At 36.1% G+C, this 27,915-nt stretch overlaps 3 protein-coding genes across 4 annotated transcripts; all 3 read left to right on the top strand.

Moving 5' to 3' along the window:
• Nucleotides 1–3,033: 3,033 nt before the first annotated feature.
• On the top strand, nucleotides 3,034–11,201 carry LOC113061262 (membrane protein MLC1-like). Of its 2 annotated transcripts, none has more exons than XM_026230298.1 (12): nucleotides 3,034–3,349; nucleotides 5,018–5,262; nucleotides 6,722–6,811; nucleotides 6,901–6,954; nucleotides 7,303–7,404; nucleotides 7,642–7,743; nucleotides 9,667–9,735; nucleotides 9,833–9,949; nucleotides 10,044–10,100; nucleotides 10,282–10,404; nucleotides 10,649–10,798; nucleotides 11,063–11,201. In XM_026230298.1, exons 2-12 carry the CDS (start codon nucleotides 5,023–5,025, stop codon nucleotides 11,141–11,143), a joined length of 1,185 nt encoding a protein of 394 aa, XP_026086083.1. In that variant the 5' UTR covers nucleotides 3,034–3,349; nucleotides 5,018–5,022; the 3' UTR covers nucleotides 11,144–11,201. The 2 variants fall into 2 exon arrangements, with proteins under 2 accessions (XP_026086083.1, XP_026086082.1); XM_026230297.1 differs by having other exon boundaries at nucleotides 3,036–3,349; nucleotides 10,646–10,798.
• A 2,034-nt stretch (nucleotides 11,202–13,235) lies between these two features.
• On the top strand, nucleotides 13,236–21,203 carry LOC113061566 (pannexin-2-like). Its single transcript, XM_026230760.1, has 8 exons — nucleotides 13,236–13,528; nucleotides 13,646–13,701; nucleotides 15,185–15,230; nucleotides 15,411–15,739; nucleotides 18,093–19,207; nucleotides 19,296–19,434; nucleotides 19,522–19,713; nucleotides 20,790–21,203. The coding sequence occupies exons 4-8, from the start codon at nucleotides 15,511–15,513 to the stop codon at nucleotides 21,080–21,082; spliced, it is 1,968 nt and encodes a 655-aa protein (XP_026086545.1). The 5' UTR covers nucleotides 13,236–13,528; nucleotides 13,646–13,701; nucleotides 15,185–15,230; nucleotides 15,411–15,510; the 3' UTR covers nucleotides 21,083–21,203.
• A 2,532-nt stretch (nucleotides 21,204–23,735) lies between these two features.
• On the top strand, nucleotides 23,736–27,912 carry LOC113061222 (traB domain-containing protein-like; the record flags this gene model as incomplete). Its single annotated transcript, XM_026230262.1, is given in 9 exon segments — nucleotides 23,736–24,092; nucleotides 24,762–24,811; nucleotides 25,366–25,404; nucleotides 25,406–25,424; nucleotides 26,102–26,268; nucleotides 26,555–26,695; nucleotides 26,847–26,957; nucleotides 27,191–27,330; nucleotides 27,750–27,912. Coding segments are annotated over 8 exon segments (804 nt in total), but the record flags the coding sequence as incomplete, so codon positions are not given.
• Between the last annotated feature and the right edge of the window lie 3 nt (nucleotides 27,913–27,915).

The raw sequence follows: 27,915 nt of genomic DNA, 5'->3' as shown, positions 1-27,915 counted from the left end.
TCCACAGGCACCGGACCTGAACCCAATCCAGATGGTTTAGGGGTGAGCTGGACCGCAGACAGAAGGCAAAAGGGCCAACAAGTGCTAAGCATCTCTCGGGGAACTCCTTCAAGACTGTTGGAAGACCATTTCAGGTGACTACCTCTTGAAGCTCATCAAGAGAATGCCGAGAGTGTGCAAAGCAGTAATCAAAAGCAAAAGGTGGCTACTTTGAAGAACCTAGAATATGACATATTTTCAGTTGTTTCACACTTTTTTGTTATGTATATAATTCAATATACAGTATAATTCTACATGTGTTAATTAATAGTTTTGATGCCTTCAGTGTGAATCTACAATTTTCATAGTCATGAAAATAAAGAAAACTCTTTGAATGAGAAGGTGTGTCCAAACTTATGGTCTGTACTGTATATAAAATCAAAGATATGATCATTAAAATAAAAATATAAGATAAAATTAAAAAATAAAATATATATTTAGGAGTCCTAGACCTTTCCAACGATATATAGTTTGTCATGATTAGATAAAGATTTAGTGAAGTAAATGTGGGCGTCCCGTATACGGGACGGGGTGACAGTTATTTTGTTACTTTACTTATGACTATATGGCTGGTTGTATTTTATTATTTGCATTTTATATTTCCCCTCTGCTGTCCACGACCAGACCAGACCTGTGACCTAAAGACCCCTCACCCGCCGAGAACCACTGAGCTTAATCATTTTAATGCTCCAATTGCTGAATTGTAATGCTGTCAGCTGATTCAGCAGCTCTGAGATTTCTTTTGCTTTCTGAGAAATCTTGTTTTGTAACTTTGGAGTTACTCAGCCCTCAAGTTGTTTATACCATGTTAAAGAAGACTTAATCTCAGCAAATGTTTACAGGCACAACAGATGTGAATGAGGGAGTGGGGCAGGGGAGGAGGAAAGCATGAAAAGATGCAATGAAAATCCATGGGATATAGGAGTCAGAAAAGTGAAAAGAAAGGAAAGAAACAAGAGAACCATTGTCCTTTTATGTGGGAAGTAGTTGCCCATTGTGAAGGATCTGGACCCAGTGTGTTTATGACACAATGTTTGCAGGCTAATGAAGTGGTGACCTGTGAATCCAAGATTTTAGTTTAGGCTATCCAAAACCCTAGATTCAAAATTATTTATAAGAGCAAATTTACCTCTGTTTACACCATGTGTCAAAGACCTCAAATTGAATATTAAAAAATATATCTAAATAGCAAACAAAAAAAAACAAACAAAAAAAACAAACAAAAAAAAAAAAAATATATATATATATATATATATATATATATATATATATATATATATATATATTATACTATTTTAGCTGTTTGACACTCATAATAAAGGAGCACTGGTATTTATGTATGTGCTTTCCCATCAAGACCCTGTAAAGAGATTTGCATTGTGTTTTAGGTGAAAATAAAAATGAAAATGTAAGTTTCTCTTTGCTACAGCTCACAAACTTTAGACTTCTATTTGCCTCATGAACCCCTAAAATTAGTTTTGAAAGCTATTATAGTGAATCAATAATGCTTCTGCAGGGTTTTCTGTGGCTTGGCATGCCTCAAGTATGTGTGTACGTGTCCACATGAGCGTGTGATCTTTGTGTAGAGCATATTCAGAGGGCAGTGAAGTGTGCATGGTGGCCAGCCAGTGGAAGGGGGCTGTTTAAAAGGTATCCATGGATACTGACTTTCAAGGACACTTTTGAACAGTAGCATTGATGTGAACGAATACAGCCGTGAGCATTTTTACACATACGCTCGCTCGCTCTCCTCCTGTTTATCTGTTTTATACATATAAGCCAAAATATGGGCATTTGTGATTGTGATGCTAAATAGATTGGATTCAATTGCTTCAGAGATGTGTATGGTAAAATAATTGAATCTTCTGAAATGTGCTAGGATTAAAGACCCCGTTTATTAACCCACTGGTTGCAAACTTCAGAAGCCCTGTGGGATGTCCCGAATCTCTAGTTTGTTTTTTCCACCCTAGTAAAACGGAGGCCAAAATGGGAGGAGTCAAGAGCGAAGTGCAGGACTGGACAGTTTAGTTTGAACTTGTTATGCAACGAGAACTGTGTGTGTCTTGTGTCTTGTTTGTTGACACATACACCACCAGTCTAAACCAGTAAAAAAATGGGGATAATTGAGTTATATATATATATATATAGTTTCATATGGTAAGTCTCTTATGCTCTTAGAGGCTTCATTTATTTGATAACAAGCACACTAAATACAGTAATATTGTGAGATGTTATTACAATTTTCTTTTTTTATATATATATATTTTTATATATAATTTATTCCTGTGATGCAAAGCTGTATTTACAGCAGTCATTACTCCAGTCTTCAGTGATTCACCAGAAATCGTTCTAATATGCTGATTTTGTGACATTTATTATTGTTATAAGAGTTGTACAGTTTAATATTTTTGTGGTAGCTGTGATACTCTCCCATTCAAATGTTTTGGGAAAGTATGATTAAAAAACGAATTAATGCTTTTATTCAGCAAACACATTTTAAATTGATCAAAAAGTTTTCAGTTTTGAATAAATGCTGTTCTTTTGAAATTTGTAATTCATCAAATAATCTTGAAAAAAAATGATCACGGTTTCTGCAAAAACATTAACCAGCACAACTATTTATATACACAAGTATTAAAAAATAAAAAAATAAATTGAATGTTGGAATGATTTCTGTAGGATCATGTTACACTGAAGACCGAAGGAAAAGCTTCTGAAAATTAAGCTTTGCCATCCTAACAATAAATTACATTTATATTTCATAATATTTCTTACTTTTGAAAACAAGCACTGATGAGCATAAGAGACTGCTTTCAAAAACTCAAAAATGTATTAATTATTCTTACTTTTGTTTGGAAAGCAATCACATGCATGAAGAAAGGAAACATTTGTGGGTGCCTGATTGTGTGTACATGGGAAAACTCTTTGTGTGTTCTTTCTGTGTGTGTTTTTGTGTGTATGGCAGCGAGAGCTGTTGATTTATGTGTGAGTTCTCTCATTGAGATGAACAGAGCAGGAAGAGGCTCTGGTCTCAGCAGCCCCTGATCTGAGCCCCATCTCTCCGCTCCATTTGCATTCACTGGCTAAAACTGGCTGGCAGGGCAACACTCTCAACTTTCTGTTCCAGGCTTTGAAGCGTTCCAAAACTTTTTTTATTGACTTGGAGTGGAGAGAGAGAGAGAGAGAGAGAGAGAGAGAGAGAGAGAGGAGAGGAACAAGAGGAAGAAGACAAAGATAAAGTACAACTAATACCTTCCACAGGAACAGGTGGTCCAAGCTGAAATAAACAGTGTCTTGAAGCTAGAGGCAGGTGAGTGGGAAGCAAATATTAAGATAAAGAGCACTGGAGAGATAAGATGAATGAATGCAAGTGAGGCTCAGAATGGAGTTGAGGAGAAGAGGCTGAAGGAGGGGTTCATGTGTTTCAAACTTATTTATGAATCATTGCCTTCATGCATTATCCCTGCACTGCATCCTCTTTATTACACTGTGTTCCTGTGGCTGTTTATAAGACCATGAACATGCTTTATATTCATTGTGCGTGTGGGTTTTCAAGAAGGAACAGTTTGATTGCATTTTTTCTTCATTGTTGACCAAAATGTTTTTTTTTTTTCTCCCTGGATGCAGAGATATTGGTAATTATTAGTGAAATGTAGCACTGAGAGCCCATAGGTCTTGTATGATTATTTTATCTGCGCAAAGCAGAAAATTGTGTTTTTAGCACACTTTTGTGTTCTTGGAGCATTTTCAAGCCCTACTTTCTTCAGATCGTAAAAATATAAAAAGCATTTTTCAAAAGCTTGTCACGGAGTGTAAAATGCAGCGGGTTGCGGTTATGTCACTGTGAAGCCATTGTTTTCTGCTCCATATGTTTTTTCAGCTGTGCCTAATTAAGGACATTTTTATGTAAATTTATTAAATGAAGCAATACGCTGAAAGTAAATCTGTTCAGTCTGGCACTTTTTATGTTAGCAAAATATTGGGGAGAATATAAACATGTGTTGATATCATTAGTTAGTTTTTGTGAAACTTCTCTGTTGTTCGAGAAGACTGTAGGGGATGATATTAAAATGTCTGACCGATACCGTTAAGGCGATAATTACAATATATAACAACAACAACATTAATAATAATAAAAAAAACATATTTTTAATTAAAAAAAATTATATTGATAAATAATAATAATTAGTAGTAATTATTATATAAGATTATATCAGATAATAATTATATATAGAATTTATTAATATTTTGTATTAGATTTTATTTTAAAATATAAGATTTTCAGTTTTCATTTACATTTTTAATAATTTTGTTTTGTGCTTTGGTCATTATTATTAAGAGAAGTAGTATTTTAGTTTTGGTCATTGTAGTGCTTCAATTTCATTTAATTTCAGTTCTTTTCCAAGTTCTTCATATAATATTTATATGGCAGCAAAACAATGTTTTAGTTTTAGTTGACAATAAGAAAAAATGTTTAGTGTAAAATAAAACAAAATTTATACAAAATTTTGTATAAACTTAAGTAAAAATGAAAACTAAAATCGATCATTTTAAATGCTAGAGATTAACTGAAACTGCACATCAGAATATACAATATAAAAATTTGATTTGCTAAAGATTGCATTTAACAATGTTATTAAATTGTTAACATTTTTAACGATTAACATAAAGTGACTGTAAGATTAACATTGATGGATTTGGCAGATGCTTTTATCCAAAACAAATTTGCATTACATTCAGAGTATGCATTTGATCAGATCCTCAGTTTATGCATTCCCTGGGAATACATGAGATATATTTATCATTGAATTCAAATGCTCTGAGAAAAGTAACAGGTATAATGTGTTGCATTCCTTTTAATGGCTTTGGCGAACTGAAGTAAGTTTGATTGTCATTAAAAGCATCACATAGCAAACTGTGAATAGTATTATGTTCTGGTTCAATGAATATATGTGCTTTATATGGATTGGATTTCTAGGGGTCATGGATATCAGGATGCAACGAGAGGAGGCATCAGCTCAGGAAGTGTTCAGCTATGCCCAGATGTCCACCCTGGAGCGAAACAGTGGAGTAGGAACACTGAGTAGGCATCTGGAGCGGGAGAGGATGGAGAGAGACAGCTACACAGTGGATGTCAGGGCCAGTGACCTGCAGTTGGGTCAGCCCGGTCCATTACATCCCTGCTTTAGCTACAGAGTCTGGCTTTACAGCATCGTTATAGGGGTAACAGCTTTGACAAGCTTTGACAGATTTTCACTCCCGTAGCTAAGAGACTTAAAAAAAATAGTTCAGCCAAAAATTTGAATTTCCTAAAAATGTGCTCACTCTCAGGCTATCCAAGATGTAGATGAGACTGTTTCTTCATAAGAACAGATTAAGAGAAATTTAGCATTGCATCATTTTCTCCAATGGATCCTCTGTAGTGAATGGGTGCCATCTGAAAGAGAGTTCAAACAACTGATAAAAACTCTCCTCCTGTCCATATGGTAATTTCTCTACTGTGCGACAGAGTCGCTGGTTATGATGCAATTGTTAGCCTTTTACAAAAACTGCTTCTACGGGACCATAACGTAAGAGACAAGGTAATGGAGCCTTTTATACATTTTTGTGTTTCTTTAGAAATAATTAATGGACAAATGGAGTCTTTAAACACCTCAGATGTAAAGTTATTCGCTGTCAAAGTGACGCCAAAATGAATGGGAGTCAATGGTGTCAGCTGGTGGCGGTATATGCTAACAGCAGGTGGGGGTCCGCTAGCCAATGGCGGCGCCCAGGGGTGCTTAAAAAAATATGAAACCCTGCCCCCCTGGCCTTAACATTCTGATCCTGCTGATTCTGATTTGGATGCCATCAAGCGGTATCTCTGGTCGTTATCAGTCCTTCACTGACCAATCAGCGTTCATTAGCAGAATGCCAGCATGTTATGGGCAACAACAACTCAACCTGTAAGAAATTCAAAGGACATACTCGTTCATTTAACTTTCGACCTTTAACCCATGTTGAACTTGCAAAACCTACAATCAGATCTGAGATTTCTCAACGGCAATCAGGTGAAAGGGACAAATTTTGCCTTCTAGCCCCATAGACTCCTGTTCATTTTGCACTCATGGTGGTCGCCCCCAGTGGAACTCTGGTGGTACTGCAACCAAAATTCGGTACAATAGGGCTCTTCTACTCCCTAGTTCCTTGGTAAAGTTCCTGCGGTGGAAACGCGGCTTTGTAAAGTGTAAAGTCCATTGTCCATAATATTGCTTTTTTCCAGTGAAAAAGTCATCTTGTCTGAACCAGGAGAGAAATATGCACAGATCATGCACATTTGAACAGTTCTAAACAAATATGTTGGTGGATTTTGAGAGGTTATTATGGATTATGGATTGGTATTTCAGCTAGAAGTTAAAACTGCTTATGATGGATTTGTTTCTCAAATGCAGCGTTAATTGATGTTTTACTTGTGGATTATTGTGATGTTTTTATCAGCAGTTTAAACTTTCATTGGCTAATGGCACCCATTCACTGCAGAGGATCCATTTGGTGAGCAAGTGATGTGAAAAGTTTCAACATCTGTTCTGATGAAGAAACCAATCTACACCTTGGAGTCAATTTTCATTTTAGGGTCAAATAATCCTTTAACACACTGCTTTTCTCAAACGCCTGAGTGTATTAATATGGTTCTGATCCCCAGAGCAGCTTGCTAATAGTGGCAGCTTTCTCCCTCTACATGGGTAATGTGTTTCCAGATGCCATGGACTACCTGCGCTGCACAGCTGGATCTGTGAGTGTTTGTCCTGAATGACTCATATGCTCATGGAAGAGGCCACTGGTTCGATTGACACTCATATATGTTTTGCTTCCGGTTTGCAGAGTATACCAGCTGCAGTGGTGAGCTTCGCTATTGCCAAGAACAGACAAGTTGCAGTAAGTGAAATGATTTTCTTTTTTTTCTTTTTTTTTTTGGTAATATTGTATTATACAACCAAGTAATAAACACTTTCAGATAAAATGTTCTAAAAATTCTTTATTGGAATATGTGTTTTCTATTTTGTCCAAGACAATATTTAAACATTTTGTCAAACACTGTTCATGAGTCAAGTTTTCAGTTCATATATAAATCATAGAGTTTTCTATTTGAATTGGTGCTATATATTTAGTGTAAATAAATGTGTTTAATCACCTTAACTGAGATGCCCAATTTTTTTTCTATAGCAGATAAACAATTCTTTACTGTTTTACAAAAACAATGTGTAACGTACATTTTGTTTACAGGTTTCAGACTTTCAAATGGTGTATGTGTCATCCTTTGCTGTGACAACCACGTGTCTGGTGTGGTTCGGTTGTAAACTCGCCATTAGTCCCTCAGCCATCAATGTGAGAACATCACAACTCTAATGCCCCTAAAATATCTGTCTGGGACCCTAGAAATATGTCCTTCACAATTAAATGGATCGGCTCAAGTCTAGTATAATATATAGTCTAATATGACAATAGCAAAGCAAAAATGATTTTAAAGGATCTTGTAGACTTATAGCTTAAATACTAAACCATAATGTGCATGTAAAACATCTATACTATTTAACCCGTTACTGCTGTTTTGTCATCCTAAAGATTAACTTTAACCTGCTCCTGCTTATTGTGCTGGAGGTGCTCACGGCCAGTACTGTCATCCTGTCAGCACGCTCGGTGGACAACTGCTGCAGTCATGGAAAGGTTTGTATGTGAGGGAGTATATACTGTATAGACTGCCTGCGTTACAATTATTTTGGCCTGTGTTTACGCAAATTGTGTTATCAGTCAGGAAATAAATATTTTATCAAATAATTATCTAACATCTTTCATAATGAATTTTTTCTGTTAGCATGGTGGAAATTGATGTTTCCGAATTGATTAGTTTATTTTTGCCTGTAATATCTTGCCTTATTTTTTTAAGAAACTGATTCTGCGTGAGACGTATAGTATACTGTGATTTTAAAAAAAATCTTAATAATGCTAAATGTACTTGTCTTTTTCTTGCTTTCATTTATTTTTTATTTTAGTTATTTCAGTACTTTAACAGTTCTGTAAGTTGCCAAGGCAACATTTCTTATGGTTTTTTATGATTACGTTTTTCAGATGATAAATATACTTTTATTTCAGCTTCATTTCAATTTGCAATATATGCTTTTATGGTGCCTCCTAGCCAGCAGGATTACTAACTGTCCCTAGCTTATACAGGTGCTGGTCATATAATTAGAATATCATCAAAAAGTTAATTTATTTCACTAATTCCATTCAAAAAGTGACACTTGTATATTTATTCATTACACACAGACTGATATATTTCAAATGTTTATTTATTTTAATTTTGATGATTATAACTGACAACTAAGGAAAATACCAAATTCAGTATATCAGAAAATTAAAATATTGTGAAAAGGTTCGATATTGAAGACACCTGGTGCCACACTCTAATCAGCTAATTAACTCAAAACACCTGCAAAGCCTTTAAATTGTGTGCTTGTAAAAAGTGTACAAGCAATAGGGATAACCGCACCCTGGAGAGGATTGTGAAACAAAACCCATTGAAAAATGTGGGGGAGATTCACAAAGAGTGGACTGCAGCTGGAGTCAGTGCTTCAAGAACCACTACGCACGGACGTATGCAAGACATGGGTTTCAGATGTCACATTCCTTGTCAAGCCACTCTTGAACAACAGACAGCATCAGGAGTGTCTCGCCTCAAAAAGGACTGGACTGCTGCTGATTGGTCCAAAGTTATGTGCTCTGATGAAAGTAAATTTTGCATTTCCTTTGGATATCAGGGTCCCAGAGTCTTGAGAAAGAGAGGAGAGGCACACAATCCACGTTGCTTGAGGTCCAGTGTAAAGTTTCCACAGTCAGTGATGGTTTGGGGTCCATGTCATCTGCTGGTGTTGGTCCACTGTGTTTTCTGAGGTCCAAGGTCAACACAGCCGTTTACCAGGAAGTTTTAGAGCACCTTATGCTTCCTGCTGCTGACCAACTTTATGGAGATGCAGATTTTCAACAGGACTTCACATCTGCACACAGTGCCAAAGCTTTCAGTACCTGGTTTAAGGACCATGGTATCCTTGTTTGTAATTGGCCAGCAAACTCGCCTGACCTTAACCCCATAGAAAATCTATGGGGTATTGGGAAGAGGAAGATGCAATATCCCAGACCCAACAATGCAGAAGAGCTGAAGTCCACTATCAGAGCAACCTGGGCTCTCATAACACCTGAGAAGTGCCACAGACTGATCGACTAAGTATTGAGTGCTGTACATGCTCATACTTTTCATTTTTATACTTTTTAGTTGGCCAAGATTTTTTTAAAATCCTTTCTTTCTATTGGTCTTAATTTATATTCAAATTTTCTGAGATACTGAATTTGGGATTTTCTTTATTTGTCAGTTATAATCATCAAAATAAAATAAATAAACATTTGAAATATATCAGTCTGTGTGTAAGGAATGAATATAATATACAAGTTTTTGAATGGAATTAATTAAATAAACCAACTTTTTGATGATATTCCAATTACATGACCAGCACCTGTATGAATTACATTTAATATGCTCATGTCTCTCTGCTCTTTTTCTTTTCCTCCTTGCTATCATCCATCTCATTCCTCCAGCCAGTGTCTGATGGTCCTGCGGTGGTGACCCCGGCTTCGTTCCCCACTCGTCTTCTCAAGGCTTATGCCGTGAGTTGCCTACAAATGAGATTGTGTGTATGTGTGTGTATGCACTGTATATCAGCATGACATTCACTGTAGATTTGCTGCTCTCTCTCTGGTGCAGGTAATTGAGGTTATAGTGGGCATCTCCACTGTATTTGGCGGAATTATTGCTCTCAATTTGGGTGCTCTCCTCCCAGATCCATATCTTTCTGTCACTTTCTTCTGGATTCTAGTAGCTGTGAGTTCAGTCTGTTATATTAAATATTAGTATCATTCAAATTATAAACTATCCAGAGTGACTGATATTGTTTGTGTGTGTGATTCCTCTGCAGTGTTTCCCCAGTGCCATTGCCAGCCATGTGGTGGCAGAATATCCCAGCAAGCATCTGGTGAGTCACCATCAGGGTCTCTCCAGCAATAAAGCAGTGCAATCGAACATCCCTAGAGGAAATTCACCATTCTCACTCATTTAGCTGTCTCTCTGCCTTCTCTGTAGAATGAGCCCCGCTAAAGACTATATCTTGCCTTCTTTTTTCTCTTTCTTTCCCCCTCTCAATTTTAACGCTGTAGGTGGAAATGCTGATTGCTATAAGTAGTGTGACTTCACCACTGCTTTTCTCTGCTTCTGGATTTTTGTCCTACAGCATGATTAATTTTATTGAGATCTTTCTGCTTGAAGTGCCATTAACAAAGGTGAGTAATTTCTGTGCACGACACCAATCAAATCAAATTTGTTCCAAAATGTCTGATTTTGACCTTTTTGACTCCCTAAAGGGATTGCTCATCCAAAAATGAAAACTGACTCATCCTTATGCAGTTTTTTTTTTCATCTAGTATTTATATTTTATTTCGGCTTTATACATTTTCACTTTTACACCCATCTTGAAGGATGTTCAAAATGTGTTACGTTTTTGAATGTATGTTGTGCGTGCAGCAGTTGAATGACATACTGCTGCTTGTGCTGATGGGGCTGCTGCTGGTGCAGGCGGTGCTGACATTAGCCACCATAGTAAAGTGTGCTTCCTACAAGAGCCAGCTCCGCACAGGAGCTACTGAATGGGACACACTACACAAAAAACACTCTGAGGTAAACACACAAGCATACACTCTGTGAATTAGATGACAAGTCAGTTTAAGAGTAAAATAAGTTTTTTTATACTGTGTGTGTTGTACGGCTGTGCACATGTGAGCCAAGAAAAAAAAAAAAGGAAAACTGTACTGTACAGTGCCAGCTGTAGCATCGCAGAGCTGTTCTCTGTAATTTCGTCAAAACCCACGTAAAGGGTGTTGTGATTAACAAAGGAAGACCTTAAAGTCATCTCATTTCTACTGTCTGATTCTTTTCCTACAGCAACAAACATCAAATGGCACACTAAGGGATTTTGACAGAGAGAAGGCATGGAAATCAGTGGTGGTCCAGATGGCCCAGTGACCAAAGATACAGGCACCAGAAGGAAAAAAAACAGAGAATAAAAGTTAAGGTACAGATATGGAGGATTATAATGTCAGTTGAAACAGGCTTATTTTGTTTTTTGGGTATGAAACTTACTGTTCTGTCATTGTTGTTAGCTGACCTGTCATATTTATGAACTGCTGTCCAAACGTTTGGGGTTAAAACTTTTTATTTTATAAGAAATTAGTGCTTTTATTCTGCAAAGATGCATTAAATTGATCAAAAGTGAAAGAAAGACAACTAAACGTTGTTCCTTTGAACTTCTTATCCATCAAAGAATCCTGAAAAAAAATATCTCCGTTTTTAAGCAGCACAACTCTTTTCAACATATATAATATGTTTCTTGAGCACTAAATCAGCATATTAGAATAATTTCTGAAGGATCATGTGACACTGAAAAATGCAGCGCTGCCATCGCTGGAAATACATTACATTTGAAATATATTAAACTAACATTTCATCATTTTTTACAGTTTTTAATGAAATGAATGCAGCTTTGGTGAGCATGACAGTTCTTTCAAATAAATTTTTTTAAAATCATACTGACCCCAGATTTTTGAACGTTACAGTGTCTGTCAAAGGTATTACTGAATGACTATTTAGTCAGGAAAAAATACAACAAGTCAAAATGTGTGGTTGATTTTTGAAAGTCTTTTGTAAAGATCCTTACTTGTGTCACACAATCATGAATATAGCCAACCAGACCAGTTTGAAATTAGAATCATAAGTGATGAGCGAATAGCTGAGCAAATTTATATGCAAATAAATGGTGAAGACATGCATGTACAATCTATAGCACTTGTAATGCATTATCTAAACCCATATGTCAGAAGCTGGAAGAGTAGGGGACCTAATATATGATGCTTTTAATAATTCTAACACACTTTGGACCATATTATCGTTCAATGCCATGTTGCATGCAACCATTTTTATTTTGTTAGATTTTATTTTTGTATACATATAAGTCTTGTGATGTTATTGTAGATCAATAAAATGTAAAATATTATTTATGTGAAATGTGAATTACTTCTTCCAGAAAGTGACCTAAAAGCTCAGCATGTGCAGTAAATACAGCAAAATATACAATGTATGTATATGTATAATATATATGTATACTAACACTGAATCTTCAAGATGGACACAGTTAATGGGATAGTTCATGCTAAAATGAAACTTATTTCATAATTTATTCACCCTTAAGAATGTTGGTCACCACACCATTTTGGTGAATGCCTTAAATTGAAAAAAAAAAAAAAAAAAAACTCTAAATGTCTTATTTTATGTTGCACAGAAGATAGAAAGTCGAACATTTTTGGAATGAGTAAATAATTCTAGAATGATTTTATTTATTTTGTGAACTATCCCTTTAATTTACTTTAATTTAATTTAATTTAATTTAATTTAGAATAAAATACTTTTTTCAGATAATTTCTTTTCTGAAATTGCAAAAGGGATTAAACAAACACTACATAACTAATGTTCTTATCTTGCTGTCGAATATCAAAAGTATTTGCATATAGCTGTAGAATTATGGAATAAAAGGTTCCTAGAGCTGTCTTTTTATATTTATATTATTACATTAACAAATTTCTTTATAGTCTTTTTTTTTACATAAATTATTTTGCCACATCTGTATATAACATTTTTGTTATAATAATAAAACTGATGTGACAAAAATAAAGGTACTACATTGTTACCTAGAGATATTTTCCAGATTTCACACTTCAGTAACATTAACATGATACATAGAATAGAATAGAATAGAATAGAATAGAATAGAATAGAATAGAATAGAATAGAATCTTATGCCTGGGCTGGAGGATTTTTATTTACAATAACATACAGCAAAATATAAAACAAAACCGATGGAAAATACAGTACAGCAGCAGACCATATAGAAAAAAGTTTAATCTAATACATATCTTCAAAATTCCATAATGTAACTTTTAGTTAAGCAAATTTATTTGCGTTTCCACACACGCGTAATAACGATATAGCCTACTGTAGTCTCGTGCAATTCAAACATGCGTTGACAATGAATGTCCTTGAACGTCTGTGTGAAGATGATGGTGGAAACCGGAGAAGTGTGTGAGGTTTGTCAGGGGAGGGTGAGAGGGACGGCGAGAGGCGGAACAAACCGGTGTGTGTCCGGATACACGCTGAAACGGCTCGCCCGCACTGCAGATTAACTCTTCAGACGCCGGGGATGCTCAGCGTCAAAGCACAAGTCACAGCATCCGCGTCCTTTGTTTCTTTGGGGGGATCTGTTGGTCGTTGTGAGGAGATATTTCCTGATGTTGATGATTTTATCATAGGATACAGGCTCTGTGTATTCCTCGGTATAATCGAGTAATCTGACTGCAGGTATGTTACATCATGAAGATTAGAGTCAAAGCAACCCTCTCCTCTCCTCTCCGTCTGTTTTTTTCCCCGCTCATGTCGTATATAGTAACGTATATTTGATCATATCTATGTCTTAAGCCGCTGTGTGTCATCCTAGCCAGATGATCCAGTGATGGACAGCTCCTCGACCGAGCGTAAGTGATGTGCACCGCATGACCTTATTGCTCCTAAACATTCACTGTCAGAATGTGTCATTACAGCATTGTCAGTGAAAATAGATTATATCTGAGGATGTTTTACCTTAAAAGATACTGCATGCTGTTGCATGGCACATTCCTAATAACTATCAACTTGTTTCAGAGTTTTATCAAACCTGCTGTGAAAGGAGTTTTCAGTCTTCTTTCTAGTCTCTTATGTGATCTATATTGTCCCTAACTAGGCCAAAGTTGCTCTTTCTAGAGACAAATAAAAGCTTAATCTGTGCCTGGCATAAGTACATTTTTAGTGTCTTATATCAGCACATATTGTATTCAAGATTCAGCACCAATTGTAATAATTCAAAACCGAAATTGAAAAACATGCAAGTCAACAGATCATAATATATTGACCGCAGTGTCTGTTATATATGTAACAGGGTGCAATATACTTTATCGGCCAAATTAATGATTCTCAACCAGTCTAGGTGCATGGTAACATGATTTTTCAACCACATTGCAATTTTTTTTTTACTTTAATATGGATAGAGTGAGTGTACTGCTCAACATCCAATAAAATAACATACAATTAAAAATTTTACCCATAGAAATTTAACCTTGCATTTAATACAAAGTTATTTTACAGGTTGAATATGTATTAAATGTAATTTCTTATATATATATATATATATATATATATATATATATATATATATATATATATATATATATATATATATATATAATTTTTTTTTTTTTTTTGGCTTTTTTTTTTTGGCTTTTTGCATTGATTAAATATTTTAATACAAATTAATTAAATTAAATTAAATTAATATTATTATATAGTTGCCGAAATAAAGTCAATCACAAAGACACCAACATTTTTTTGCCACAGCCTTGACCATTGTTTTGTTAAAATTCTAAATAAACAATTAACATAGTCATTCAGTTGAAAAACTTATTTACTTCATCCCAAAAATAAAGTTTACTTACCAACGTGGGGTTACTGCCATTTGTATTGCTCTTTCCATTTGTTAGAAAGCTGTTCCTTATTGATTTCTTGAGCTCAAAGCGAGATATATTGATTTTCTAAATGTGCAACAGATATTGTCTTGTCTGTGTTTTATACTGTGGGCAAAGACACTCTGCAACATATCAAGCTTCCATCTGTCATTTGGAAATAATGCTGTAAATCTGTCCAATGAGTTAAAGAACAACAGTGTACCATCTTTGTAATCTAATCTGGACTGTCTTGAATGATTAAGCCTCTAGTTGGATGTCTTTTTGTCCTTGTCACTATTGCACGCTCTCGAAGGACTCTGCAGATAGACACACTCCACTGGTTACTGAATTAAAGGAACATGCACTTTCATAGTCTGAACTTGCAGAAGCAAATGCAATTTACTGTACTTTTACAGTTTATCTTTACGGTTTACATTTTCTTGATAATCTGTAATCTGTTGATTCTCTTGTTCATTTACAGGTTTTTGCAGAAGTGGAATAGATATGATGAGAAATTCATCCCAGCTGTCAGTAGAAGCAACAGATCAACTCTGATTTTTCCTCTCTTCAATCTACCTCTGACGAGATCAGCCATTAATAACCCATTAACTCAGGCTGACCACAAAGCTTCCTTTGTGACACTTAGAAGATCCACTTGCATCCTTCAACTCAACACCTCTTACATATAACTCATTATATTGTTGCAGGGAAAAGCCAATCCAGTGGCTGACGGGTTGGGAGGAGGAGGAGCTTCAGGTCCCATCAGGAGTGTTGTGAGGTTAGTGGTGAGCGGGTTGCTGGTGCCGAATGCAGAACATCCTCGAGCAGAACTTGGACATGGCCACGGCTCTGCTTGCGGGTGAGAAGTTGAAGGAGTTGATCCTGCCGGGTTCCACACAGGATGAGAAGAGCGGTGTACTGGCGGGTCTCATGGTGCAACTCAAACTAGAGTTGCCCTTTGACCGGGTCGTCACCATAGGAACTGTCATCATCCCTATACTGCTGGTCACATTAGTTTTCACACGGAACTTTGCAGGTTAGTGGTGTTACGCAGCATTGTCTGGAGAAGTAAACACCTTACAGTTTGCAGCGAGAAAGAGTTCTGAAAGCCATTCCTTTTCAACATGAGGTGATGATTTCTGAGGATGTGAGGAACAACAGAGCTCGACTTTATGCCAGTGAGCAGCGACATGGTGATAGCAGACAAAAATCTGAGTAAATTATTCAGTCACATGACTTTCTGATGCATGTCTAGGGATTTATGTGGTACACGTGTTTCATCAGTTTATGCACTTCTTACAAATTAAAAAATGTATCTTCCTCAAAGGAGCATACATCAGGGTTATTATAGTTAACTTAAATTGAAATTAAAGCTGAACCTAAAACCGAATAAAAAATAGAATAAAAACTAATATATATATATATATATATATATATATATATATATATATACAGCTATTCAGCTTTTCTCATATTAATTTTATTTAACTTGTTATTAAAATGGTACTAGAATAAACAAAACTTGAACTGAAATAAAAATGTATAAAAACTATATTGACAAAGAAAAATTAATACAAATTACAAATAGCACAAAAAATGTCTAAAACTAAAATAAATTGAAAACAGAAAATGTAAAAATAAAAAGTAACCTCGCTTATACTAAAATGACTCAAGCCTCAATATTTGTTGTGCACATTCACATTCATATTTTTCCATTCAGTATTTTTTATGCAAAATGTATTTTCATAAAAATGTGTGGATGTAAACATGCTTAGGGCAAACACATGTATGCATATAAAGAATTGATGATATGGCTTAAAATGTTAAATCAGTGAGTGACACTGGTGAAAGAAGTGCCAGATTTAAGTTGTATTAAGTTGAGCTATTATTAACTGCTATTTTTTATGGGATTTTCTGTATTCCTGCGGTCCTCTGCTATCCAGCAAAGGAGTGGTTAAATTATTTTAGCTAGAGATATTGTGGGGTGAGTAAGTAGGAAAAGAGAGAGAGAAATAAAGAGAGGTTGTGGTGGTAGGAGGGGTTTACTCTGAATGCTGAGTCAGTCTTACTGCATAGCAGCACCAACTGGCTGTGACTGAACATTGAGAACCCTGCTGGGCAGAAACATGCAGTATAGTTTAAATCTGAATAAATGTTGGAGATGCATTAATGCTTAGAAAGGTTGTAGTAGGAACTCTTTTGAGTCTGCAGTTAAATTGCCTTTCCATATCATTTGAGGGCTACTACATTGCAATAATTGTTTCTGTAATAGGAATACTTATACAGCAGGAACGAGGGTAAGGGAAAGCCAAGCCTTCAATGTTGTGTTGGCTGAGGCTGTTTAGGATAAATTGCAAGGATATTAATTTGAATCAGTCTGAAACTTAAAGGTACAAAATAAAAAATAACAGGCTGTAACCATAAAGATTTTATTCTATCTAGACACACCAAATAATAACATGCACAAGTCTGCTTTAGTAAACTAGAGCTAATGACAATATTACCTTTCTAAACATTATTGATTCTGTGCAGGAGTGCAATCCAATGAATAATCCCCAAATAAGGTCGAAGCAACTACTGTATAGGAGTTACAGCAGCTGTGAAAGAATTACCTCTATCTTTGTCCAACTGGCACAGACAAATGTAGCATTTGTTTTATCACTGATTCATCATTATTGGCCTGTGCTGCCTTATACTATGTAGAAAACCCATTCCAACGTAATGACAGCTCGTTACAAGAAACAAATCCCTGCTGGGTAAACCAATTGCCAGATTTTCCTGGATAGAGACAGTTGTAATATCCAGTGTTCATTTTTACACAGTTTTAGTTGCAGTTTTCCATCTTTTGATGAGAATCTAGTCAATTAAATCTAGTCAATATTGCATCACACAATATTCCTTAAATTTATTTTGACTGAATCCTAAAATATTAAATAATGTAGTTGATGAAATTAAAATCTCTACCGTTAACATCAAGAATAATAATTGTAACTATAAAACTATATTGGTGTCAATGTTATTTTTGTATTATTTATTTACTCTAATATTTGTATTATTTTTAGCTAGCTTTTTATTTTTATATTTTCAGTTTTCATTTTAATATTTTTTTTTGTAATTTTCTTGTGTTTTAGCTATATTTATTAGTTTTTGTTTTTTTATATTACGATTAATTTTCATTTCAGTTCATTTTTAGTTCTTCAAATTGAATTCTGGTTGTCAGTATTTTATTGTTGATCAGCTGGAAAGAATAGCTCTGAAAGTGATTCCAGACCCATCATTCCTTTGTGTCATTATCATTATAGCTGTGGCATGGACACTAGTGGTATTTAATTGATTGCTCTTCAGAGATCCTAAATATTTTGTGAAGTGGGATTTTCCTTCACTTTTAGAGGAATCTATATATTGCTACACCCCACACAACTTCACACGCGACCAGGCCCTGTATGCCAGAGGCTACTGCTGGACAGAGCTGCGGGATGCAGTGCCTGGAGTCGACCCCCAGCTTCGGCCCTCCTTGTTTGAGCACAAGTTTCTGCCCTACGCTCTGCTGGCCTTCGCAGGCATCATGTACATACCTGCCCTGGCATGGGAGTTCCTGGCCTCCACTCGACTCACCTCTGAGCTCAACTTCCTGCTTCAAGAGATTGACAACTGCTACCACAGGGCGGCCGAAGGCAGAGCACCCAAGATTGAGAAGCAGATCCAGTCCAAGGGGCCGGGGATTACAGAACGTGAGCGGAGGGAGATCATCGAGAACGCAGAGAAGGAGAAGAGCCCCGAGCAGAACCTGTTTGAGAAGTATCTTGAGCGCCGTGGGCAGAGTAACTTTCTGGCTAAGCTGTATTTGGGGCGACATTTAGCCATCATCTGCCTCAGCTCAATACCCATAACGTACCTGAGCACCTACTATGCCCGTCAGAGGCAGAACGAGTTCACTTGCGCGCTTGGCGAGCCGCCGGACACTAGCAGCATCCCTGAACTCCGGCTGAATGTTAACTGCAAGCTCCCAGCTGTGCAGCTCCAGCGCATTATGGCCGCAGTGGACATCGCTTTGCTGTGTACTATGAACCTCATTATCCTTGTGAACTTGCTGCATTTGTTTGTAGTCCGGAAGTCAAATTTCGTCTTCGACAAGCTGCACAAAGTTGGTATCAAAACACGCCGGCGCTGGCAGAAGTCACAATTTTGTGACATTAACATTCTGGCCATGTTCTGTAATGAGAACAGAGACCACATTAAGTCTCTCAACAGACTGGACTTTATCACCAACGAGAGTGACCTCATGTATGATAACGTGGTGCGGCAGCTGCTGGCAGCATTGGCTCAATCCAACCACGATGCCACTCCGACTGTGAGAGACTCTGGGAACCAGACTATTGACCCCAGTTTGGACCCCTCAATGCTGGGTGTGGGAGAATTGGGAGGAGAGCCCTCAGTAATCAAGAGACCCCGCAAGAAGATGAAGTGGATCCCCTCATCTAACCCTCTGCCACAACCTTTTAAGGTAGGACATACTCATTTAGTTGAGCTTACTTGCCGAATGGTCCTTCTATTATTGAAATGTCCCTCATATCTCTCTGTTTTTTATACAGGAACCCTTGAATCTAACCAGACTGGAAAACAGTATAAAGGCAGACAAACCTAAACCAGTCCGAAGGAAGAATGTACCAGATAGCATTATTGCTCCACTTCTGGACAGCAAGAGCACACAACATCCTCCTACTAACAAAGGTACTGGTGTAGTAAAACCTGGTTTTGGTTAGTATAGCAAATGTCATTAAAATTTACTGATTATGTTTTTAAAAATTATATTTTCAGCTGCAGAAACAAATAATATAGAGAAGAAACACACTCTTAACCTCTCGCTGGATGTTCATCCTTACATGCTAACCATCCAGAAAGCAAAAACAGAAACGGTCGATCCTGAGCCACCCCCGGTTGAGCACGCTCTCAGTAATGTGTATATTGAGGGTCCACATACAGTTGTCCATGTCTCCTCTTCTCATACTGGTATGCTAGGATTGTCTCTAGGAATGCACAATTGATTGGTGCCATATTGGAATTATTAGAGTATGCTGCAGGGATGCTGTATTTTTGTAGGCCAACACAGAGGTTAGCATACATATTATTACACATTTTGTTCATTAAGGTAATCTTTACAAATTAATTTAACTTCTATGAATTTTTGAAGTGAAATGCAATCACCAGAAGTAAAAAGTTTAATACAGTATAAATTAACTACACTATAGTTGCATGACAACCCTTTAAAAAAATCTTTATTTAAATTATACAAGTTGGAAAGTTTGAATTATAATAGTTTGCAATAGCACAAATATAAACATAATGAGGCTACTGAGTAGAGTTTTTCTGTTTGGTCTGATGACATCTAAATGTCTCACACTTCTAAATGTCTCAGACATCTGGATGTCTCTATAGTCTATTTAGCCACACATCTTGCATTTTTCAATATACTGTACATAAACGCCTATAAATCATGAGGTGATATTACTGGTATATTTTATGCCATAGAATAAAACATGAAAATGTATCTTGAACTTGTGTTAACCACAGACCTTATTTCAGTCATTCAAACAAACAAAAAAATGTATAATAATAATAATAATAATTTGACCTTGGGATGATGGAACTGGAAGTGCAAAAACGCATTTAGATTAGAGTTTTAGTAATCCGTTCCTGCAGTACTTAATTGCACATTCAACAGATCACCCAATATTCACCTATTTTTTAATTTTCCTATTTTTACATTACCTTTTTCTTCATTTTATTCACACACTTAAGCTTATTTCAAGTTCATTTTTAAAAACAGTAATAATTTAATAACACATAACATGTTTTGTTAAATCTTAAGCAAATCTCAAAATGAATTTATCCATTTTTACTCAGTACATTAAAATGTTGTGATGTATAAATTGACCTGTAGGCTTTAAAATAATTGATTTTAGATTTTATTATTATTATTTATTTAGAAAAATTTGCATTTTAATATCAGACATAAAACAATGTATTATATACAATGGTTTATATTTGTATTACTGATAATTCTATATCACCATTTGTCCCCTTAGAGAAGAAAGAGTCTCCTCCACTGTTGACCACCCCTGCCTTCTCCACAGCCACCCTCTCCACAACATCATATATGAATGGTGGAGCGACCAACATGCAACCTCCAGACTCCCCGAATGTCAAAGATCCTCTCAATCAAGAGACAGAGCCTGAGAGCCAGCCAGGGCCTTTTAGTCGAAACCCCTCACACCCGCTGCTGAGCATCCATCACACACTGTATGAGGATGAGGAGGAGCAAAACAGAAGGGACAGACTAGCCAGACCGGGAGAGTTGATTGCTGCTGGAGAGTGTTGAAGAAAATTTTAGATACACACCGACACACACACAAATGCAAAAGCAATTAGTATATGAACTGAAGCACAAAGGAATATGCCCTTTTTTAGGGTTATGTTAATGGTTTTTCAATTATGAGTGGAGGAGCTCACATTATTTCATTTTCAGAGATGAAGATTATGGGACATTGGGGCAGCCAATGTGTAACCTATTTTGTACTCTTAAAGGTGCACTTAATTATTTTTGTTTATGTTAAACTGGAGTTTTCAATTACTGCTGGATTATTAAAAACGGTTAATTTATTTGTGTAAGAAATAAGTGCACCTTTCAAAATCATCTCCCAGCCTTACATTCACATATTAGGACGTGTGTAGTTTGAGGGAAAATAAAATCACCCATGACCTTGGTGCTCACCATATGGGTTAACGAGTTCCCTATGACATTACAAATGAAGGCAAGGCACGTCAGAATTTTGCACAAAGCACCATTTGTTCCTGTATCATCAATGTCTACATGGTTTCATGTTGTCTTTCACAATCAATGTCTGTTTCATATAGATGTCTTAAGGTATCCGACGCAATACATGTATTCTTAAAATATGCAACCTCATGTTTTTTTGTGGCAATAATATGCACATTTAGAATGTATATACTTAGATGTACAGAAAAATATATATAATATGAGAGATTTTAGGCATTCTTTTTTTTAAAAGACTGTCACATGATGTGTTCATCCAAACACCTCTGGTGCACTTATTAAATGAGACAATATCACTCTGGGTCTTTGGGTTAAGTGCTCAAAGACATTCAACTCCGGATCATCAGAAAAAAATATAGATCCTTATACCAGCTGTTTTGAACAAACGTTTTGACGGAAAGATTTCAGCTTCTTTAGCTGGATTTTCAAACTAAAGTGGATTCATAAAAGATGCTTTTGATACCCAGTTTGTGTAAGTGTCATTCCACCTTTATAAATCCTTGATATTCACTTATGCATTTTGGGATAAAGTATAACAAAAGCCCTGCCAAAACATACTTTTGTGATTTTGAGTGAATACAAAAAGCACACAATTAGTATCCAAGAGCACCTCTAACCACAAGGCATGAGACTGATATTAGAGATAGCTGCAGCTCACTGTTTTTCAAGCACATATCATGCATCGAAAGTGCAATATTTTGAGAATGATTTTGTGATACAGCGAACACAGATCATGAATGGCAATACCATTAGAGGGGAAGGCACTGCACCTGATTTTCCAGCCTCGAATTTTTAGATGAGAATATAATATGATGGTGTTAAGGGTGCTAATCTCAAACTTGAAAAGCTTTATGGCAACCGGTCTTTGAGCCAATATGTTAAAATGGATAGACAAAGTGTTTTAAAAGAATAAAAGTCCATGGCCATGTTTATTTTGTTCATGCGTTAGCGGAAATATAATTGTTTTGAAGTGACATTTCATTCTTTTTTATTTAATTTTTTTGTCTATTTTGTGCCACAAATTATTGACAAATGTTTACGTTTAATATGTGTATATTTTGCAGCATTTCAACCAAGTAACCTGCTTAGAAAAAATAATTAATCTATGCCAAAAAGAAAAAAACTAATGTTAGATTATCACATTGGTTGTATACTGCATGTTCAATGGTTAATTAAACACATGATACACAAATTACATGGGTCAAACATGAGTTTGAGTCTTTATTTGATCTTTATCAGCCCTTTATCATTTTTTAGCCTGTCTCTAAAATTTGTTTGATGAGATATTTCTGTTATACGTGATCCTCAGAAAGAGGTGTATAAGGGTCACAATGTTGTAAAATGATGTAAACCATTTTTAATATAATGCATAAAATGCTTACTACTACCTCACAAAACACTGAAACCAGTATAATGAGAAATCCCACCTGTCTCTGTAACAGTCCCACATAAGCTCTGTTAAAGGCATTCAGCATTTTTAGCTAATATGAAACACCTTTTTTCGTGTTTGGGCTTACTGACATCGCATTGGTTATGATGGTCACCAGGGTAATGAATTGTAGTTACCATAATAAACATATTGTTTTAAAACTTTGTCTTCAGTTGTAATATTATCTGAATGTCAAGAGCAAATTTCAATGAACAAATAACTTAATCTTAATTGAGCAACATAATCTGTTTTAAACAAAGATGCAGGCTATTTCAGCTGAACAAAATGTATCTCTCTTTTTTCTTTTACAACAAAAAAGACAGAACAGTTTTTTCGGGTTTTAACCACGTTTTGTTTCAGAAAGTATAAACGTGAGTCGAAGTAGTTCCATCTACTTTCACTTGTTAACAGCTTTAAAGGTTACGAGATAACAGGGTAACATTTAAAGTATACTATATTTTTGTAATTAGATAGATAGATAGATAGATAGATAGATAGATAGATAGATAGATAATAGATAGATAGATAGATAGATAGATAGATAGATAGATAGATAGATAGATAGATAGATGGTGGATGGATGGATGGATAGATTACAGATAGACGGATGGACGGACAGATAGATAGATAGATAGATAGATAGATAGATAGATAGATAGATAGATAGATAGATAGATAGATAGATAGATAGATAGATAGATAGGCAGGCCTCAGTCTCTATCATCCTATATACTACATTACCCAGAATGCATTGCAGTAAGGGCCGGCGCTACAGTACAGAGTCACTTCATGCCAGCAGCTGACAGTAGCTCTAACTTTAATCATTTCATTTTTTGCCGAGGCTAGCAAACAAACTACAGTCAGTTAGTTAGTTTTAAGATTGTTAAGATCTCTCTCTAATACGATTAAATATTATAGACGTTACGGCGCGTCAAATAAATTACTTATTGTTGGTCAGTTGAAAGTTTTAAAGGGGCTTAGCTTATATTAGCATAGCATCGGCTAACAGCTGGGTGTATGTGTGCGCAGTTAGCCTGTAGCCGAACTACTTTGTCAAGAACCATCCCGCACTGCATTTCGATCCGATTTGTGTGAAGAGTGGATAATCGCTCTGCCAAGTCAAATGTAAGAGCTATTTTTATATTTGCTGCTTATTCAAAGTGGTGGCTGAGATTGCTGCTATTCCATCAGATTTTGTGGTTTAGTTTAGCTTTGTGTCAGGACTAATACATTGATTTGAAAATGGGCACGAGATCAGCGGATTTGCTAATAAATTAAACCAAATTTTACTTAGCTGTTTATAAGCTAGACACGATAAGCTTTCTGAATTGAGTTTGGTGTGTTAACCCGATGGTCTCATGACATCACGTTGCCACCTTTAATGTCTGACTTCTGTAGGATTCGATCTGTTATATGGTCAACATACAAATGCTTGCTGTGCCACTTAAAAGATGTTATAAGATATAAACCCACAGCAAAACAAACTAATCCTGTTGTGCTGGAATCTCAATAGTTTGAAAAGCATACGTGGTCTAGTTGCACAAGGCAAGATGGCAGACTGATAATCAAGCCTGATGACTCACTTTACTCAACCAACCCAACTACAGAAGTCAGAAAAGTTAGAAGTCCTTTAATTAAACAGTGTGTGGTTTAGTGTTGAGGCATTTATTTCCAACAGACCTGTACACTGTCTTCTAAAGGTGTTCAAATCTGTTGAATATCTCAAGATCATTTTGTGGAGTCACATTATGTGTGTTGTTTTTGGCATCTGACTCGTATTATCTTTACTTCCAGGTTAAAGATTTACTGAACGGTGGACAATGGAACAGGACAGCAACTCAGAGGTATAGAATTAAGAACTTCTACATTTTGTTTTCTCTTATTTGGCAGGGTGAGAAATGTACTAGATATATTTAGAAACTAATTTATTTGCATGATTATAGTGGTTTATTTGTGAATATTAAGGAGGTTTTGATTCAAGCCATGAACACAGTTCGTTAAATGGAAATTTGTGAAAGGAAAGCTTTTTTTTTTTTTTTTTTGAGAAAGTTAAAGCATCAGTGATTCAGTTTCTTGTGCTTTTTATTTACTTTTCATTATGGTTTAATGTGCATGTAGTCTCTCTAGTGCCTTCTTGTGGGTACTGGGTGTATTGGATAATCATCTTTTGTTTGTTTAGGTGGGCATTTCCCATGATGAAGAAAAATGTACAGCATTCTTTTGTTTTACTGAAGCTTCACATCTGCTTATGATATCATCTGCTTAACCTCAAAAAAGAAATGGCAGTTCCTCATAGTGAATGCCAAGCTTGTTCGTACCTGTTTTGTGTACAGTACATTTTCAGAATGCGTTCATACAGTGAAATATGTAGATGATAATGCATGATTTCTGTTTGTAGGATGACTCCGTTGGCCCAGCAGAAGATGATGCACAGCCTCCCATTTCCTCTCGGACTCTGTGAGTACTCTCTGATTTAAAGTTTACAAAATAATAGATCTGAATCCAAGTTTTCTTTCATATGATTTTGTAAGAAATGGTGCTGTGTAGTCCTCAATAAATTAATAATAAATTAGAGATGTTATACTGTATTATAAAAATAAAATTCTTGTCCAGTGTAGGGTTATTAGTGTTTTTTGAATGTATGTTTATTTATTTATAATTTAAGTGTACAGTTATTGTGAGTTTTCACTTTATTATTCTTAGATTTGGACTTTTCGGTTTTCTAATTTCATTTAATTTGTTTTTAGTTGTTGTATTTTAGTGCTTCACAAAATTCATATTAAGCACAGTCTAGTATTATTCCTGTCCAGTGGCATTTCATTTTTAATGCTAGAGGGTTTTAAAGGTTTCTAATTTCATAAGCAGATCTCATGACCAATCTTACCATTGTTGTCTGGTTAACATGCAAGGTTTTTTTTTTTTTTTTTTTTTTCAATCCATGAAAAGAATACTGTATTTCAGTGCTGAAACTAGTTCTCTAAAAAAAAAAAAAAAAAAAAAAATTTAGCCATGCCTCTACTGTGTCCTTAAAGTATATATAATAATATTGTACTTGCTCCACCTATTATGTACTTGGGATAAATAATGTTTGTTTTTATTTGTGATCTTGGTATGAAAATGTTTTGTCTATTTAGCGGACTCAGAAGCAGTGGAAGTATTGTGGCAAGTGCGTACCCAGCGGCGGCAGACGGAGCCTGATCTGCCGGACACTGTGACCCGTCTCACCACACCTGAGGGCAGTATTGTGTACCTGGTTGGCACCGCCCACTTCAGCGACAGCAGCAAGAAGGATGTTGCCACTGTAAGCCACTGCTTTCTCTTTTTATGGACTAACAACCAGTGTTTGAACGTAAAACCACTTATAAGTTTATACACTTATACTTATTTCCCTATTTTAAAAAACGTAGCCTTACAAGGTAACAAAATAAAAAAAGAAGGACAGATATTTTAGCCTATTTTTAGATCTAACCAAACAGCTGCTGGTCCCCAGTGACTTTCATATAATGTTTTTTTTTTCCTACTATCAAAGTCAGTGTGTTCTACTGATAGATTAAATGCTGTTTTGATTTGATGCTTTTTGTTTTTAGACGATCCGAGCAGTCCAGCCAGATGTGGTGGTGGTGGAGTTATGCCAGTACAGAGTATCCATGCTTAAGATGGATGAGAAAACGCTGCTAAAAGAGGCTAAAGACATTAACTTGGAGAAGGTCCAGCAAGCCATTAAACAGGTCAGCCACAAAACCCAAGACTGTACTGACATAGTTATTAAATTGTCAAACACAGTCCTCTGCATTGATTTATCGACGTGTAACTAGTCTAACCTAATTTTTCTGTTTGTTTTTTTTTCGTTTGTTTTTTTTCTTGCAATTCTCGTGTCAGAATGGAGTGATGTCTGGCCTCATGCAGATCTTGCTGCTCAAAGTCTCGGCTCACATTACAGAACAGCTGGGCATGGCCCCCGGAGGAGAGTTTAGAGAAGCCTTTAAGGAGGTCAGTGTTAATCCACATGCTCGCTCGCTCACTCACGCAGTCCTCATGGTCCTGACATGCACTGTAACTCATGCACTCGTTTCCGACTCCTAGCAGATGTCACACATTATCAAAGAACAATAAATGCACATATTCAAGAAACATGAATCCTGTGGAGACTGGAGTGCATGCTACAGCATATACTGATCTGCAATAAATAAAAGATGCATTTCCTTCTGTTCTACCCAATGCAGGCAGGAAAAGTGCCCTTCTGTAAATTTCATCTTGGGGATCGGCCCATTCCAGTAACCTTTAAGCGTGCAATAGCTGCTCTCAGCCTGTGGCAGAAAGCTCGTCTGGCCTGGGGACTGTGCTTCCTCTCTGACCCCATCAGGTACAATTCTACACCACTTAGTCTTTATGTACACATTGATCACTCCTTGACATTTTTAAGTAGTCTCTTGGAATCTGGAACTTCATATGGTTCCGAAACCGGAAAAACACCAGGACATGACAGCAAAAGATGCCAGTCTGCATGCGTACATTAAAGTTTTGCCAAATTGATTGGTGTGGGCTGGAAGCAATAACTTTATCTTTTAATTATAAGATGTAAACCAAATAAGTTAACATAAAAAAAGACAGTCAATAATTTGTTAAAATAATGGTCCTAAGTATTGGCTTTATTTTGTTTATCCACAAAATTTTCCTATTGTGGGTGAAATATGGCCTGGACATGCTCTTTGTTTTTTTTTTGTTTTTTTTGGATTGAAATTTTATTAATCAGATTTTTATATGTTTTTTTGTTCTTATCAGCAAGGAGGATGTAGAGAAGTGCAAACAAAAGGATCTTCTGGAGCAGACCATGTCAGAGATGATCGGCGAGTTTCCAGCCCTCCACCGCACTATTGTTGCAGAACGAGACATCTACCTCACACACACACTTAGACAAGCAGCGCGCTGTGTGGAGGCGCCCCCTAAT

Source organism: Carassius auratus, chromosome 43, assembly GCF_003368295.1.
Source record: "Carassius auratus strain Wakin chromosome 43, ASM336829v1, whole genome shotgun sequence".
In the NCBI taxonomy this organism is placed as follows: domain Eukaryota; kingdom Metazoa; phylum Chordata; class Actinopteri; order Cypriniformes; family Cyprinidae; genus Carassius; species Carassius auratus.
Note: the sequence above shows the minus strand (reverse complement) of the source record. Positions and strands in the feature narration are given on the sequence as shown.